At 48.1% G+C, this 16,886-nt stretch overlaps 10 protein-coding genes across 10 annotated transcripts; 6 read left to right on the top strand and 4 right to left on the bottom strand.

Annotated features, from left to right (window-relative positions):
• Window positions 1-40: 40 nt before the first annotated feature.
• On the bottom strand, window positions 41-472 carry N7520_007691 (uncharacterized protein; the record flags this gene model as incomplete). Its single annotated transcript, XM_057141625.1, has 1 exon — window positions 41-472. The coding sequence occupies one exon, from the start codon at window positions 470-472 to the stop codon at window positions 41-43; it is 432 nt and encodes a 143-aa protein (XP_056995631.1).
• Window positions 473-1,244: 772 nt separating this feature from the next.
• Window positions 1,245-2,092, bottom strand: N7520_007690 (uncharacterized protein; the record flags this gene model as incomplete). The annotated part of the gene is made up of 3 exons (XM_057141624.1): window positions 1,245-1,275; window positions 1,364-1,650; window positions 1,718-2,092. The coding sequence occupies 3 exons, from the start codon at window positions 2,090-2,092 to the stop codon at window positions 1,245-1,247; spliced, it is 693 nt and encodes a 230-aa protein (XP_056995630.1).
• A 1,051-nt stretch (window positions 2,093-3,143) lies between these two features.
• N7520_007689 (uncharacterized protein) lies at window positions 3,144-4,049 on the top strand (the record flags this gene model as incomplete). Its single annotated transcript, XM_057141623.1, has 1 exon — window positions 3,144-4,049. One exon carries the CDS (start codon window positions 3,144-3,146, stop codon window positions 4,047-4,049), a length of 906 nt encoding a protein of 301 aa, XP_056995629.1.
• Window positions 4,050-5,426: 1,377 nt separating this feature from the next.
• Window positions 5,427-6,572, top strand: N7520_007688 (fungal specific transcription factor domain-containing protein; the record flags this gene model as incomplete). Its single annotated transcript, XM_057141622.1, has 2 exons — window positions 5,427-5,536; window positions 5,591-6,572. The coding sequence occupies 2 exons, from the start codon at window positions 5,427-5,429 to the stop codon at window positions 6,570-6,572; spliced, it is 1,092 nt and encodes a 363-aa protein (XP_056995628.1).
• A 254-nt stretch (window positions 6,573-6,826) lies between these two features.
• N7520_007687 (uncharacterized protein) lies at window positions 6,827-7,512 on the top strand (the record flags this gene model as incomplete). The annotated part of the gene is made up of 2 exons (XM_057141621.1): window positions 6,827-7,173; window positions 7,269-7,512. 2 exons carry the CDS (start codon window positions 6,827-6,829, stop codon window positions 7,510-7,512), a joined length of 591 nt encoding a protein of 196 aa, XP_056995627.1.
• Window positions 7,513-7,624: 112 nt separating this feature from the next.
• N7520_007686 (uncharacterized protein) lies at window positions 7,625-8,206 on the top strand (the record flags this gene model as incomplete). Its single annotated transcript, XM_057141620.1, has 1 exon — window positions 7,625-8,206. The coding sequence occupies one exon, from the start codon at window positions 7,625-7,627 to the stop codon at window positions 8,204-8,206; it is 582 nt and encodes a 193-aa protein (XP_056995626.1).
• An 808-nt stretch (window positions 8,207-9,014) lies between these two features.
• Window positions 9,015-10,142, bottom strand: N7520_007685 (uncharacterized protein; the record flags this gene model as incomplete). The annotated part of the gene is made up of 2 exons (XM_057141619.1): window positions 9,015-9,524; window positions 9,576-10,142. The coding sequence occupies 2 exons, from the start codon at window positions 10,140-10,142 to the stop codon at window positions 9,015-9,017; spliced, it is 1,077 nt and encodes a 358-aa protein (XP_056995625.1).
• A 385-nt stretch (window positions 10,143-10,527) lies between these two features.
• N7520_007684 (putative C6 transcription factor) lies at window positions 10,528-12,674 on the top strand (the record flags this gene model as incomplete). The annotated part of the gene is made up of 4 exons (XM_057141618.1): window positions 10,528-10,645; window positions 10,695-10,827; window positions 10,900-11,978; window positions 12,034-12,674. The coding sequence occupies 4 exons, from the start codon at window positions 10,528-10,530 to the stop codon at window positions 12,672-12,674; spliced, it is 1,971 nt and encodes a 656-aa protein (XP_056995624.1).
• Window positions 12,675-13,130: 456 nt separating this feature from the next.
• Window positions 13,131-13,803, top strand: N7520_007683 (uncharacterized protein; the record flags this gene model as incomplete). Its single annotated transcript, XM_057141617.1, has 3 exons — window positions 13,131-13,210; window positions 13,386-13,495; window positions 13,571-13,803. 3 exons carry the CDS (start codon window positions 13,131-13,133, stop codon window positions 13,801-13,803), a joined length of 423 nt encoding a protein of 140 aa, XP_056995623.1.
• A 345-nt stretch (window positions 13,804-14,148) lies between these two features.
• N7520_007682 (ChAPs family protein) lies at window positions 14,149-16,612 on the bottom strand (the record flags this gene model as incomplete). The annotated part of the gene is made up of 7 exons (XM_057141616.1): window positions 14,149-14,316; window positions 14,368-14,742; window positions 14,803-15,752; window positions 15,804-16,084; window positions 16,139-16,263; window positions 16,335-16,464; window positions 16,590-16,612. The coding sequence occupies 7 exons, from the start codon at window positions 16,610-16,612 to the stop codon at window positions 14,149-14,151; spliced, it is 2,052 nt and encodes a 683-aa protein (XP_056995622.1).
• Window positions 16,613-16,886: the final 274 nt, after the last annotated feature.

Genomic DNA, 16,886 nt, shown 5'->3' with positions numbered 1-16,886 from the left:
TATATGAGTTAGAAAAGAAGCCACATTATATCAGAAATACTCACACATCCTTGGGTTCATCTTCAGCCTCCAAGCACACATCCACCATCTGAGTGACCGCATTTAACCGTTCCTCTTGAGTGACGCAGCCAATAGCAACCAGACCAGCGAGAGCCTCACCAACCCAGTTCTGGCAATTCCAATCTGAGTGGCGAGGATCATTCCAGACCGGTGTTCTGATACATGTCTCTTGAATCATGCGTTTTGTGATAGAGTCTGGTGGTCTGCAGACTGGGATGGAGGCCACTACAGTCAAGTTGAGGTTTTTGGGGTGGTTATTTAGCGGGGTATATTTGAAAAACGGGTGCGCTCCAGTGACGTGGAACATCGAGTCTTGGCCATCAGCAAACTGAACATGGATTGCTGTGTGTCGATACATTGCCCAGTCGATAGGATCTCCCCGAAAAACGACGATGGAGATGGTTGTCGACATTTTCCTACAGGAGGTCGGCGTGAAGCACAAGGCAAGAGAGATACTTCAGGCGACCCGTCAATACACAATGCGAGCAGTGAAAGAGGGGAAGGGGCAGTTAAATTTTAAAATCGATTTCACCACTTCATTAGAGTCCCCGAATTATGGGCCAAAACGTTAGTTCTTTGTCTATATCAAGCAGTGATATTGAGAGAATTCCGAGGTTCAGTTGAGTGGACGGGTAATGTGGGGCTTCACTATACGCCACACCAGAAACTATGACAATAGCGGAACACTTGCTCTGATCTACTTTATGCAAAAATGAATAGATGCTGAGTTATAGTGAAGTATTAGCATGCTAGTAAAGCACATTTGCGCCTTCTTCTCAGCTGGTGTAGCTCCACGCCAGAAGCGATAAGGTCCGGCATCTAGTGGCGCTTGCCCTCGTAAGTTGACGGTCAGAATCAAGTGGTAGAACAGAAATCTGGAGTATAGCCATAGTCAGTGTATAGAGGTAATATGTGTTGAAGGAACATATTTACCAGGATGATATTCCCCAAGCTCTTCCAAGCTTCTTTGTTCTCTGACGATTAGCCTCATCTGTATGCTGGGCTTTCTCTTTTCTCTCATTCAAGAACCCGAAATACCATCTAAGAGTGAGGGAAAGAATCAAATTGCAACAGCATATTCTAAGGGCGCTAGAATTTCCATTTTTATCTGCAATCACGCACAGTGAGTAATTGAATTCAAGAATAGACTTTGAACATTCCTATACATACAAAATGGTGGATCACTATAAGCCTGAGTCCCGCAGATGGCAAAGACTTGAGAAAAGATATTTATGAATGCCAAAGATTGCCCCTTGTTTTATTAGAATCAAACTGCGACTCGTCCTATGAAGTTTCCACATACCTTCTAGTGTAGCCAATGAAGCTCATCGCGGACCAGGAAAGTTGCAACACAATGCTAGGGTAGATGGAGAAAGCGGCAATACACGTTGCGGCGAACCGAGCATGCTCATTTTCTACTGCTACCACAATAGCGTATCCAGCGATTCCGCCGCATGTAGAAAGGGCAAGCGTGAGTCCTCGAGCATTAGATCGATCTGCGATCCGGGCCCAGAATTTTATGCCAACACAGGCACAGCAGTACACGATAACCGTAAAAAGTTGCGTATTGACTTCATTGTAACCAAAGCTCTGTGATGAAAGTCAGTGACGTTTTATGAAACGGCTGACCGATATTAACGCAATAATCTACCAGTACCTTAGTAATCGCCGGAAGGAAATTCGACATAGAACCAACACAAAAGTGCCCACAGCAGGCAATAGCCAGAAGAAGCCAGAAATGCAAGCTCATGAGCACTAATGGTATCTTCATCACCTCCAGTCTTGCTTCTGATGTATTGTGCGCATTTCGAGAACGTTGCACCACTAGTGACTTTTCTTCGGGACTGAAGCCAAAGGAGAGTGCTTCTGGGCTTGGAGGCAAGAGGAATAGTACGATAAAAGCAAATGCACAAGGCATTATACCCTCAATCAGAAGAATCCAGCGCCATGGTTTCCAGCCATTGACTTCATTCAGATCTTTCGTGATACCATAAGCGATAAGCCCATTAAAGGCACCTGCCAAAGTCGACATGGAATAGAAAATGGCGCCACGGGTTGCAAGTTCACTGTATTGGTACCAAAATGAAAGATCTATGAAGGTTGAATGATTTTAGAATGATGAGTAGGAGAATAAACCACAACTCACAAAGGACGCCGCCCTGAACGAATGCTTCATCGGCCCCGACGAGGAATCGTAATACCAGCAATTGGGTTGTATTGTGAACAGTTGCTGTTATTGCAGTAAGCGCACCCCACTAGGAAAGAGACGGTTAGCAAATGAAAATTGAGAAGGCATCTTCATATAGTACAATTATCATCGCTCTAGCAAACTTCTTAGCAGGACCGATTTGTCTCAGCAACAAGGTTCCTGGCAGCTGAAGCACCACATAGCCCACGAGAAGTACAGTGGCAGCATTTGAATAGCCTCGGGCCGAGAGTTGCAAATCTTCTGAAAGACCGGCAACTTGCGCGTTTGCAAGGTCAGAACGACCCTACATTAAAATCAGAGAAAAACAGATAAAATCAGATAGTTTCACGAAGACTCTACGAGATGACATACCATTGACGCGAAAAAATAGACACTTGAGATTATTGGTAGAATGAACAAGTCCAATTTCCAATTTAATTTACGATGATTTGATAAAGAGACTGTGGCGTCACAGAATTCTTCATGGTTGTGATCAGCTTGTGCCTCATCGGCTTCTTTGCAAATGGAATTCGGCATGATAACTTTACTTGATTCGTCATGTTAAAGGGTTCCACCCGTTTTGCCCCCCACCTCTTTTCCCCAGATCAGAGACATCAAGCGAGACAAGTAATCACCAAGCCAGTTCCGGCAACAGAAGCGAACTGAAGCGATTTGACCCAGCCATGGGGAAGATCAACATAATGCTGGGGATCATTGAAGTCTGGAACAAATAGGGGTTCGGCTTCAAACTATGAGGAAGCGATTTGCGCTCCGAAAGCCGAAATTCGCTTCAGTCACCACACCCTATATCTTCGCTCTAGAACTTTGGTAGTCCAAAAGCCGCCTGCGCATGTGTTATTGCATCTAGAATTCATCACTCGTCCACCAAATTCAGATGCAGAACCCATTGTCGGCAGCTGATGTCCCTAGCCAATTCCTTCAGGCCGCATTCCTGGTTGGCCAAATACCACTGAAAGCATCCAAAGCCGATCCACGCGTTTCATATGCGCTGTATATACCTCCGACACATTACGACACAGACCCTCAAAAGAAACTTCCTTTGCTCGTTTGTATACATGGCACTGGCCGAAATTCTGGGGCACTCCATCGCGAAGAGATGATTTCATTTGCCAACTCAACGCCCTGTGCCATTCTTGCCCCATTGTTCCCAGCCGGACTCGACGGACCAAATGACTTAGACTCTTACAAGATGCTTCGCTCAAAGTCATTGGCCTCTGACCTTGTCTTGTTGTCAATCTTGGATGAGGTCGCGGTCCGGTGGCCAGGAATTCAAGCGGACAAGGTCTTCATGATGGGGTTCTCAGGCGGCGGCCAATTTGCTCAAAGGTTTCTCTATATATACCCGGAGAGGCTGTTGGCACTCAGTGTGGGAGCACCCGGCCGCGTGACCATGCTGGACCATGTGCACCCATGGCCGGTGGGCGTAGCGAATGTCGAGGCATTGTTTTCCCGACCAATCCGGAAACACAATATCCAGCAAATTCCTATTCAGTTGGCTGTTGGATCAGCAGATAATCAGCTTCATGGTGGTGAAGACTTCTGGAAATGGCTACAGCAATTCAAGGGGATGGAGAAGGGTCGGCAGGGGAGCGAGTTGCAAGCGATGGGAAAAGGAAGATCGGAAACCTTACAAAATTTGCATAAAGCTTGGGAGAAGGAGTACATTCCAAGCCAGCTGGATATTGTGGAAGGGGCATCTCACGAAGGAGGCAAAATTTGGCCGCATATGATGAAGTTTTTGAGGCCGTTGATTCAAGCGGCTTTTCATGACCATGAATAGACACGCGACAGTAAGTACATAGGACTTTGAATAGAACATACACTCTATGAAATACATTATAAATGTTGGAAACCAATAATTGGGCATGCATCAACACCTCGGAGACGAAATGAGGGCAATCATTATGTAAAAGGCAGCTCTTTAGCCCCCTTCCCAAGGCCCCGGCTCAACTAAAGAAACTGGGCTTAGCCCCAAAGTGGCCCCATTCGATTCCGTAAAAAAAAATCATAGACGAAGTTAGGCATTCCACAGTGTTCCTTGAATGAGCGAGAGCCAAATGAATGGGGTGTTCAAAAAATAGAGAGAAAGATATGCTACTATCCTGCTTTCCAACTCAACGTTGCTGGTCTGGCATCGAAAGGCGCTAGTCCCCATTGGAAATGTCAATGTCACAACCACAAAAGTGCAGGCAGTCTCCTTTATGTCCACCCCATCAAAACCCTGACGTGGTAATCCTCTGGAAATACCCAGAAACATGGAGAGAGATTCAGGAAACCGGGGCAGAGGCAAAGCCGCTTCCTCCAAGCGTTCTTCCATGGCATGTACATCATGTCGGCAAGTCAAGGTTAGCCTTTGCATGTGTTTCTCATAAGACAATTGATCTCATGTGGACTTAGTTACGTTGCGATGCCACACAGTGCTACCCAGCGCCATGTACTCGGTGTCAAAAGCAGCGGTTGAGCTGCAAATTTGACCCAAAGTTCAAAAGGACACCAATTCGAGGGTAAGTTTTCCATGAGACTCCCATCTAGTGGGTTCAATCTAAATTCAATAGGTCACTTGAAAAGGCGATAGAAGAGAACGAGCGACTACGAAATCTTGTTCATGATTCAGGAGCAGTAGCTACTAAATCTAGCGTACCACTGCCAGCAGGGTCTGCTTTACAACACCCGTCAGCAGTCGAGGAGCCATCTTTTTTGGACGATTTTACTTGGGAATTGCCAGAGCCAGTAGAAATTGAGGGAGTCCATTTGGATGGCCAACTTATCCATGGGCTTTTTCAGCAGTATGGTCAGCCCATAATCGGAGATAATCACATTCAGCTAATGCCCCAACAGCTTTGCTCGTTACTATTTTCGTCACCTCCCCGTTCTAGATTTGAGGATACCCATCGATTCTCTCAGAAATCAAAGCACTCTTTTGTTTTGGACTCTCTTAGTTGTTTCTTCTAGAAAACATCCGGTCTATTTCGCTTACTATACATCCCTACAAGCACCTTTAAAGAGGATTCTGTCGGAACATTTGGTTTGCTCAATCCGCAGCATCTGGACTATTCAAGCGCTTCTGCTTCTTTGTCTCTGGCCTTTTCCAGTGCGTAATCAGTTGGATGATTCCTCCTGGGAATCTTGTGGAATAGCTGTTGCGGCTGCGCTGAGAATGGGACTTGACGACTTCCCCGCGAACTGGGGTGTGGCTGTTCAGCACAACACAGATGAGCTGACCTTTCGATTGAAGACATGGCTGGGATGTTTTGTAGTCAGCACCAAGTAAGTACAACCTGCAAATAGTAGCAAATTGCAAAACAACTAACGTTCTCCGAGTGTGGCGGCTTGTCTCTCGTTGCCCCCACCTATGTGTTCTGTTGCCTATTTGATGCCTGGAATTCGCAACCGTATCAGGAGTGAACTACCAGATAACTTCCTGGCCGTGTTGGAAATTCAAGCATATTCGACCAGGGCAGCTTCCATACTGTACAGCCAACCTAACAATCCGACCCAAAGATCGTTCATAGAACTTCTTGAGAGTGATTTGGACGCGGTAGAAGCCCGCATACCGAGCCCTGTCTCACCAACACTTCAAGTCGGCATTCTCACTGCACGTCTTCGGTTGTATTCATTACCACTCCTCTCTCGAGCATCATCCAGAACCATAGACGGGTACCCAGATACTCTTTCAAATGCCGTTTGGTACAAGGGGTTCCATACTGCTATGCAGTTGGCAACTGTTTTTGCGGACTCGAATCAGCCAGACGGTGTGAATGAAGCTGGCTCGGCAGATGATATCCTCTCTATGCACTCCCCAAAATACTATTTCCATGCGCTTGTAATGGCAGGCATGTATTTCATCAATTTGCTTGTTATTGATAAGAACATATCCGTCCCTGACAAGCTGCTCGCCCACAACCATATCAAAAAGGTCTATGAAATGCTCATGACCCAATCAAACGAGGACAGGGACGAGGCTTCTAGAGCTGCCAAAGCCATTGACTTTTTATCACGTCATGTCGAGCTACAGGATACATCACTGGATCTACGCGAATCCACTCGTGAAAAGCGACCTTTGACCATCATCGGCAGTGGAATGAGGATGGCAGGAGAGGTTCGAAGCAAGCTCGGAAACTTTGAATTACCTGCCGAATGCGAGCCTGAGCCTGAGCTGGCACCCACCAATGCCGATATGTCAATGTTTCAAGATGGAACAGAACTGCCGCTATGGGGAGATACCCTGTTCCAGTGGAACAGCTGGCTGGCTGGTATGGACACGATGAACACAATATCTAAGACACCGGAAACAAATATCTGAGCACGGTGTGCCGATCTTATTTCCCTTGTAATGGAATCTTTGAGATTCCACCTCCAATGGACGCTGTGGTGATCCCGAAGCGAAAATCGCTTTTCGGGCCGAAGTTCTCCAAGAAGGGTCAGCTCAATATTGCCCGTCTCGGTCGCAAGCTTATCCTGTGCCTTCTCATATATATTGCTTTTTGAATTCACTGAATACTGTGGTATTTACCAGAGCTCGACGTCGTCATGGAATCGCTCCGAACCGATCTCACCATGAGCCTACCCGAGCTGTGCCAGATTGTTACGCCAATTGGGATGTTAGGCTACGGGTTCAATATGGCAGATCTAGAGTATGGACTCCAATTAAGTCTCAAGATAGACGCTCCGACTGCAATAATACTGGATTCCGGGTCAACGGATTCGGGCCCGGCGAAACTTGCCCTAGGAAGCATGACTTGCCCTCGATCAGCCTACGAAAGGGATATCCGCCAACTCATCCACATTGTGCAAGATAATCACAGCCCTTTGCTGATAAGTTCGGCCGGGGAAGATGGTAGCGACGCTCATGTCGATGAATTTGTAGAAATCATCAGCGAAATCTTACAATCTGCCGACTCCAGGTAAGAAACGCTTCGGGGCAAAGTTCTATGATGTTTACTGAGGAAAAATCTTAATTTAGCGAACGAAACAGTATGAAGGTCCTCACGGTATATAGTGAGACCAGTCGGGAGTGGATGCTGCAAAAACTCGAAGCCGGCAAAGTTTCCGGTTGTGGTCCATGCGTGCCTGCTCTCACCGTGGAGGATATCGAAGCCACGCCAACATTTGTTGGACAGGTTGGCCCAGAACCTCTTTTGCAAGCAATGAGTGCTCATCCCGACTTTGACGTTCTGATTGCTGGAAGAGCGTATGATCCGAGCCCTTATGTGGCATTCTTGCGCCTTCCCTGCATTGAATAATTCCTACAACTTGATTCTCGATCTAGAACCCACAACACTTGGCGGCTTCACGCATATGGGCAAACTTATGGAGTGTGGGGGGTCATGCGCAACTCCCAAATGTGCAGCTTCCATGGCAGTTATTCAACGCGATGGATCTTTTGACATTCGGCCCCTGGCTTTCGGCTCGCGCTGCATACCTACAAGTGTCGCGGCGCATGCTCTGTACAAAAAGTCTCGGTCTGACCTGCTTCATGGTCCTGGTGGCTATCTTGATCTTACCACTCCAGTCTATCATGTCCTCGATAATGGTATTACTGCCAGGACCAGCGAGGCTGTCTTCAAGTCATCCAAAAACGATGGTATTCCTTACACGATAAAGTTCGAAGGAGCTAAAATCACCGGATACCGCACTATCTTCATGGGGTCTTTCTGCGATCCAAGTTTAATTTCGCAGTTGCCGTCATTCATCGCTCATGTAAAGGCTTATGTCGCTCAGCAGCATGCTCACGTTCAAGAGCCATGGTCTTTGGATTTTCATACATATGGCTTTGATCCAAAACGACCTAGAGAATTCCTAGGTGGTGTCTTTCTTGTCGGTGAAACTTTAGCTACGACACAAGCCCTAGCAACGAGCATTGCCTCGTGTGCACGTGTGGCTTGCGTCCATGCTCCATATAAAGGTCAAAAGGCAACGAGCGGGAATATGGCATAGGGATTGGCGGAAAGCTGGAGATTGAGACAGGGGTTTGCACCGAGTTCTCTTTGTATCACTTGGTTGAGCTTTCGACTGGACGGGAAGAGGCAGAAGAGGCCCAGCATTCGAAGCCGTCAGAGACCAAGGAAGGGGCTGCAAAGAGATTCATTCGATGCGTGATGTGTTTGCTGGGCAATGGACCCCAACGCGACAAAACCCGACCACCAGAACCCGCGACCAGGGATCACCCACAGTGACTCAATGCGTCTGCTCCTGATCTAAGTCTCGATGCGCCTACATCCCTGTCATGTCATAGTACTTTGGGCGATGTTGCAAGTGTTATTCGATCGAAGAACGCAGGCCCTTTTGAGATCACGCTGGATGTGATGTTCGACAATGTTGGGGTTTATGAGCAGATCAAAGGGTCAGGACTTCTCATACCTGAACGTATCGCTGGCCTTTATGATCTAAGGCCGGAGGATCTCATTTGGTCTGGCTTCTTCGATCCTGCATTGGCTTTCAGGGCTACAATCCCACGTCGGAGAGACGGAAAACCGCAATCATCCGGAATTCATAGAGAAAGATGTGCATGGGTCGCAGAACCATTTGCCTCTGTTAAATCTGCGCCTAGATAAAGGATTTAATCCACGAATCGATTGATTTCTACTGCCTTTGCGCTGGCTATAACCGTCTATGATAATGGAATGAACTATTCAGAGCATCACTGGACTTTCCTTAGGAAAACAAGATAGCCCCATCACACCTGAAAGAAACCTTATATGAAAATTTACGATTCCTGCTCTGTGTATGTACAATATCATGAACTCTATAATGCATCCTTGTACTCTCTCACGGCCTGTTCAAATGATACGTCACGCTTGAAGCCTAGAGAGATAGCCTGAGAGTTATCAAACTGTGTGGGCCAAGATTTCAAGATCGGAATCAAAGCAGGATCGGCCTTCTCGTTGAGCAGAGCCAGCTTGTCCTTGCCACCAACTTCTTCCAGCGCATCCATAATATCCTGAACAGTTACACAGATACCAGGCACATTTATCTGACGGATATGCGGGGGCACCGAATCTGCTGGCAGACGGAGCGTGAGGAGAAGATTATAAACCAGCGTCTTTGGTGAGCAAAGCCATGACTTAAACGATCGATCTTCAATGGGAATGACACATTCCTTTCCGTCCAGAGGCTCACGAATCATACCAGAGAGAAAGGATGAAGCTGCAGCTGTAGGTGCACCGGGACGAACAGAGATAGTAGGGAAACGCAAAGTAAAGCCTGTGATGAATTTGCGACGACTGTACTCGTTGACCAGTGTTTCGCATACGATCTATTCAGCGCCATATGAGGATTCAGGTGTTGGAACGACACTATCCGTCACCACCTCCGGCAATGGCTGACCATAGACAGCCTGACTGGATGAATAGATGACCCTGACGCCAGGGCAGGTATGCCGTAGCGCCTCCAATAAATTGCGGGTAGCATCAACATTGACACTCATTCCCAAATCGAAATTAGCCTCTGAGCCAGAGGACATGATTCCGTGGAAAGCGTAGACAGCATCGATTGAAGCATCCACTACATCCTTTGGTGCAGTGAGGAGGTCTGCCTTTATTGCAGTCGCATTTTGTGAATACTTGACGCCATGGGGGATCGGAGGTTGATGGATATCGGTCAATGTGACGCGGTATGTGGGGTCGTTCAGGAGCTCTTTGGCAAGCAATTGACCGATGAAACCGGCGCCACCAGTGATGAGAATATGCATGATGGTTGGAAATGACAGTAGATTGAGCGATTGAATCTTTGGAAAGATTTGCGCTGGGGAGTATATGAACAATATCTTCCGCTTCGCATTCGCACTAAGTCCGAGGGCGATCCGCTGCTGGTCCTCCGCACCGGACTTTGGCCGGGTGGGCGTGAATGGGCTTGGCTCGCGGTGGATCTCCATGACGAATAGGCTTCGCCGGCCGATTCAGGGTCCTCACGAGCTTGGATCTTATCATATGTCTGGTTCAGGCACTTTCTGTTGATTCTGGAGCAAAGGCTGATGTGTTAGTGATATACTGGATAGCGTCATGGTTGGTTAACAAGTAGTCCAAGTCAAAAAAAAAAAAAAAAAAAAAAACATCAATTGAAATATAAGGATAAGCAGCGTGTATGAATCGATTGCCTGATGATTCAAATGATGAAAACCAGGTCATGGTTATGAGGAGCAGAAGTTGAACTTGGTTGGAAATCCACCTCGGCCGGAAATCCACTTCCCTCCACTTCCCCGCCAAACATTTCGCCCCTAAACCCCGGAGCATCACCGACTGCACAATTAACATCCCAGCATGGCCTCTACTCCACTCAAACGGTCCTCGACAGAAGCTGACCTGGACTCTCCAAAGGGATCAATTCGATCTGGAGAGTCAAAGAAACAGGCTCCAAAGATATCCAAAGCCCGAGCCTGTAAGTCTGACGCTTCCCCACATCCCCCAGCATTGCTAACCTACCCTAGGTGCGGAGTGCAAAAGACACAAGATTCGTTGCGAATTTCGAACAGGTGAAACAAATTGCACTAAGTGTATTCGCAGTGGAATTAAATGTGTGGTGAACGACTTCTCTCAAAAATTTGTCGACGACGATGGGATGTACGTGGACCCTGAAACACTTTTCACGCCCGGAGCCAACCACTAGGGACTAATCTTAAATCTTCTCGCTAGATGGAAACACCAAGCATCTTCTAATTTGCTGCAGCTGCAGGCAGCTGTTTCGCAACTGTTACGACATGCAGGACTGCCTGATCTCTCGTCTTACGGAGCCGGAGATGGACAAAATGGCCCCAGCCCTGCCGCCTCACACCATACTCACCGGCCATCTATCGATACAATGCAATCGCATTCTATTCATCATGACGGACCAGGAGTAGTGATGGATGTCACCAGAGAGCCATCTCAGGAACCGGACCTTCAAGATCCAGAATTGGTCCCAGCGCCCATGCGCAGCCTGTACGAAGTCACTAAGTTGCGTAATCTGCGCAATAATCACATTGAGGCGCCGAAAAAGACTCTACTCGAGGAAGATTTCATCACACGGGGGTTGATATCCATTCACGAGGCGGAGGAGCTCTTCGCATACTTCAGTCGCACCATGAACCAGTTACTTTGGGGCGGAATCATTTTGGTGCACCGTGATCTGACATCCGTTCGTCGCGCATCGACTCTTCTTTCCGCTGCAGTTCTAACCGTGGCGGCGCTGCATATTCCTAATCGCACGGCCACTTTGAACCGATGTTACAATGAATATGTGTCTTTAGTGTCAAATATGGCTCTTACCCGAGCGCACACTCTAGATGATATTCGAGGGCTCTGTGTTGGTGCATTTTGGCTGTCGGAGCTGAGCTGGAAACTCTCCGGACATGCGGTCCGAATTGCCACAGAAATGGGGCTGCACCAAAGTTACCAGCGCCTGATCCGCGGGCATACTGATCAGTATGAGCGCGCTCAGCTGTGGTACCTGCTTTATGTATGCGATCATCACTTCAGTATTGCTTATGGGCGGCCCCCTGTGATCCACGAGGATATTGCGATTCGGAATTACGAGACATTTCTTGAAATGCCAATGGTAGCTCCGGGGGATATTCGACTATTGGCGCAGGTTGCATTGTTCATGATCTTGACTGAGGCATACCGAACTTTTGGTAGCGATACAGAGCAAGCACTTACCGAGGGGGATTTTGGTCAGCTACGGGTATACAATGTGGCAATAGATCAATGGCGATTGCTCTGGCAGCCTAGGTCTGGTAGGTCCTATGCTTTTTCCAATAACTACAGAATGCTTGACTGATCCCATCCTAGCCGATAGCTCCTATGTACGAACATACCCTTCCAAGGGTGTGGTATTACACTACCATTTCGCAAAGTTCCAGCTTAACTCGCTGTCTCTTCGCGCTCTATCACCGTCCAACACTCCTGTTTTCTCTATGGACCGCAAAGAATCAGCCAACATTGCAATTTCTTCAGCTATGGCATGTCTGAATATGGTACTCGAGGAGCCCGACATCCGAGACGCGATCGTCGGGGTTCCGATTTTTACACATACCATGGTCACCTTCTCGGCTGTTTTCCTGCTCAAAGTTGCCATCAATTGGAACTCGGCATATCTCAGCATCAACGCGCGCGAAGTACGCCAGTTGGTTGAGAGGGTTATTGAATTGATGAATTGCGTCTCCGCGGGTGAGCGACACTTGACCCGACACATTGCACGTGGGTTAGGTAAGATGCTAGAGCGATTCGACACCTGGGAGTCTGGATGGCAAGGTGGCGCTAGTGACGGGGGTATACTAGATGGTCGCGAAGTGCCTGGGGGCGCGAATGCGATGGCGCAAGGATTCCCACCGCCAGATTTGATCTACGACATGGTGGGAACGTATGGGTTTGGACTTGACGAAAACTTGCTAGACCCGAGTATGGCAAATTTCGATTTCTTGGCACAATAGGTCGAATTTCCGGGTACGGGACATATGTGAGGGATTATTTTAAGACGCGATGGTCCTCGCATCCCCTAGAGGGGGTCTGAGCGACTTTGGGGGGAAAAGAGGAATGTAAATAGAAGGAAAAGAGGAGGTCCAGCCCTTCCCACGACGATAACCACACGCACTAACCAATAAATAGCCACGCACTAGTCTCCACAAAATGGCAGTGTAAGCTATCCACCCCCATGTCGTCACCTCAGCTTATGCACCCCCTCTCCCTTGGTTCCTTTGCCCCCTTCCAAGCTCCGGTAACTGCCACTCTCTTCCCATAGTATTATAAGTTCCCCCCCCCCCGTAGCGAGGTTGAATCCAACTCTCTACTCCTCTCCCAACTTCTTCTCTCCCAAACTATATACTTCCAAGTTCCAACTCGGCCTCAATTTCGAAGCCGATTCTTCCATACTTATACATAATTGCAACATGTCCACTCGCAAGAGAAAGAACGATCCCGAGGAGGAGCTTCAGGCCCTTCCTAGTGACGACAGTGAAGAGGAAGAGGAGTAAGTATCCTATTTCCGTCCCTATTCCATCCAATCCAAAGTACACTTTTGCGCCAACACCCATAATTTCCTACAAACTTGTCGCGCATCGATTCCAATACCTCTCAAGCATCGTCTTCATCGAAAGGAACCCTAGGGAATTACGGGATTATCGCTGACTTTATGCGCGCATTAGGTACGAAGACTCGGAAGATGAAGCCTCTGCCGTGAGTGATGAAGGCGACGAAGATCCCGAAGCCGTGGAGGAAGATTCCGATGACGAGGACGAAGAAGAAGAGGAAGAAGGTATGCGCCTGCGGGAATCATGATTAATTTTGTCGTTGATGTTCAATTGCTAATCGTTTCATTCATGCGCCTCAGGTCCTCCGGTAGCCAAGAAGCAAAAGACTAAGCCTGCCGCCGATGACAAGGTCGCCAATGGTGATAAGAAGGACGAGGACGAAGATGAGGATGCAGAGGCAGAGGGAGAAGAAGATGCGGATGATTCCGCGGAGATTAGTGGTCCTGCTCAGGCTGCGGTTAAGGCTAAGGGCGATGTTATTCCTAAGGAAGCGGACCTGGCTGAGGTCGATGATGTGGAAGATGAGGAATAAATTACCTAGGAGCCACGCTGGCTTATCGTCGACCGATTGACTGTAAAAGCTGTATCTCTAGGCTTGATATGAAATTTTTCTGCCGCATTATGGAGGCACACTTTGCTAAAACCTACACTTGGAAGCCTTGAAATATCAGGGACTAAAATAATATTTTATATACCATCTAAGCTACATTGGGATGAGTTCATTGACAGAAGAAAAAACGAAAAGAAACAAGAAAATAACAGGTCTCATGAATAGTCATCATTAACCCTGCAGGTGCTCTTATCTAACACCAGACAGACATAGCTGCAGAAAGGCCTCGATTCCGCTCATCAAACACAGTATTTACCAGAATTCACTTCAAGTATCGCTACCACTGCTTCTGAATGTGGCACACAGTTGGCAGTACTGATGTGTGAGGTCCAGGACTGGCTGAGGCAAATTGGTGGCTTGCACAATGCTGCGAACCTTGACCGCGCCCTCATCCTCGATAAGCTTGCGCATCAAGTACAACAGCTCAGGAGAGAACTAGAAAAGTTAGTATTTCAGATCATATTTCTCAAGGGGCAAAGGACATACTTCAGAGTACCAGCGGTATTGCCATGCAATCAGACGGATGAGTGCACCCAAGATTCCGCGGGTGTCATTTCTCTTTTCATATAGCTTCAACACACCGCGCATAGCCTTGGGTGAGAAGCGAGTTGCCAGACAGCTCTGGAACGCCTCGATAGCCTCGTCAAAGTGATGAAGTCTCTCGGCCAGCTCACCCAGGATTTCCCACTCCGCGGCTGACTTTTTGTATTCGATCGCCTGCTGGCGGAACTGGGCCATCTCTGTTCGCCAGATGGTATAAATGCGGAGGTCTTCATACAAGACCATGAAAAGGTTGTCCAACCACCGCTCACACAGACGCTTGTGGCGGAAATGTGTGTATTTGCTGTGGGAAGGATCCGGCTGCTCGAAATATTATTAGTATATAATTAGGCAAGTGTTTGTGAGCGAGATGTAACTTACATCATCATTGCCAGACTTGACCACCTCGGAAGCCACTGTTTGCTCAGGACGCTCAATCGTATCATCTGCCTGGGTTTCATCGCCGTTGCCATTCGTAGATGCCGCAGATGACTTCGCTGGGCCAGGGCCGGAGACAGATGCTGAATCTTCCTCGTCTTCATCCTTGTCAACAAAGGCGCCGTTCGTCTCCGCTTCAAGTGAGTGGGCAGGTTTAGGCACATGCTGTCTCTCAACACGATATTCCTCTTCCATAACGAACACCTCACTTCGGGCTCTCAATAGCTGATCCCATCCAATTGCTGCAGCGATCTTGGTCAGAATATTGTAAGCCTTCAGGAATGTTCCCTGGTAACCAGCGGCGTGCAACTTCCTCAAGGAGGGGTGAATATAATCGTGAGGGTCTCCTTGCTTGGGTTGACCTTCATCAATCTCATCAAGAATGCTTTCCGATAGGATCGGAAGCATTATACGAGACGGCTGTGGCATGCGAGGGGTATCTTTATCCTGGTAGGTGAACATGGGACAGGAGTTCAAAGTGAGAAGTGCCAAATCCCATTGCTCAAGTCCTACATAAACTTCTGCCAATCGAGCCCAGGTGCTGAACTCGCTGGGTGCAGCAGTCACCGCGCGCTTGGCACACTCCAGGGCCATTTCTCCCTCACCCTTGGTCTGACAAAATGATGCCTGGCAGTCAAGCAGGGCGTAATCCATTGGGACATCTTGCAAAGCGTCGTAGATTAATCGCACTGCTTGAACTTCCTCGTCGGCCATCAACTGTACTCGAGCCAGGAGGGATGAGACCTCTACGTCTTTTGTGCGCAACTTCTCAAACAAGTTGATTCCAGATGTATAGCGGCCGGTCGTGTGGATATATTTGAGGATGCCCGAGGTAAGGTGGTTGCTCACGGTGTTCGGCACTTGGGTTTCGGGGTCCGAGCTGAGTTGGCGTCCTATCACATTGTGAGCAAGCGAAACTATTTAGTGTAGAGTGTGACACCTACCGAGGAAGAAGAGTTTCTCGGCAGCATCTAGGAACTTGTGTTCCATTTCAGTATTGGTGATCGGGTTGAAGCGACGGACTCCGACAATTTTCTTAATTTGCTCGCCGCTTCCATCATCGGCGTACAGATAAGCTCTCAGGACGGCGCAGAGAAAAGTCTCTAGCCATAGAGCCTCCGTGGCCACACGCTTATCACCACGTTCATCAATACAGTAGGCCTCCAAGCTTCCAGGGATCTTGACTTCAACTCGCATGTCCAGGTGGGAGAATGCATTGTAGCAGCTGCGTCGATGTCAGCGATAGGATTCACAAGTCGCGCAAATGATATAGCCTCACCAGTAAATTCCTGATACCACTTTGTGGGTCTTATCGAGAGGGGAGAACGTGAGGGTGTTGACATAGGCAGCAAGACTGGCGGACGAAGAGGCGTCAATTCCGGTTACATGATGATAAACACCAGTCTGTGTTGCATGATTACAATCAATTTTTAGCGAATTTCGAGCCTCATTGACAGGAGTATATTTGAACCCACCTGACGGGTTGAATTGGCCTTGGGCTGCTTCACTAGGTATACCAGGTCCGGGGGACCCAGTTCCCGCAAGCTCTGCAAAGACTCAGAGCGCGCATCAACAGCGACGTAGATTTCCTCCTCCTCGTGGATTCTATAATAATTTCCCAATGTCAGTCATATATCCAGCCAATTGCGCAGAGTTCACCCCCTGCCGATCGGGGACAATTGTTATGCGCATGCACCGGGAACACGTAAACCGGGGGATCAAGAACATACTCAGGGACAGCGGGCGCAACCATGGCGCCTGCAATAAATGCGCAACAGGATCAGAAAATGGTAGATAATGGAAAGACCTCTGGCAAATATGAGAAACTGGTGTTTTTCGTGAAAAGGCCAAATAGGAAGATTGAGGGGATGATCAGCTTGAATCAATCCGAAAGAGCTTCAGGCCATCAGGCAACAAAGGCGGAGAGAGACACCCTTGCCTGATATGGCAACCACGCGAAACCCGCGTTTGGCGTCTTGAATTGGATCTCTTTCTGTAAAACCGTTTAACCTTTCAAGGTGTTACAT

The sequence above is a fragment of the Penicillium odoratum genome (assembly GCF_028828045.1).
Source record: "Penicillium odoratum strain IBT 22623 chromosome Unknown utg000005l_segment0_segment0, whole genome shotgun sequence".
Classification (NCBI taxonomy): Eukaryota; Fungi; Ascomycota; class Eurotiomycetes; order Eurotiales; family Aspergillaceae; genus Penicillium; species Penicillium odoratum.
Note: the sequence above shows the minus strand (reverse complement) of the source record. Positions and strands in the feature narration are given on the sequence as shown.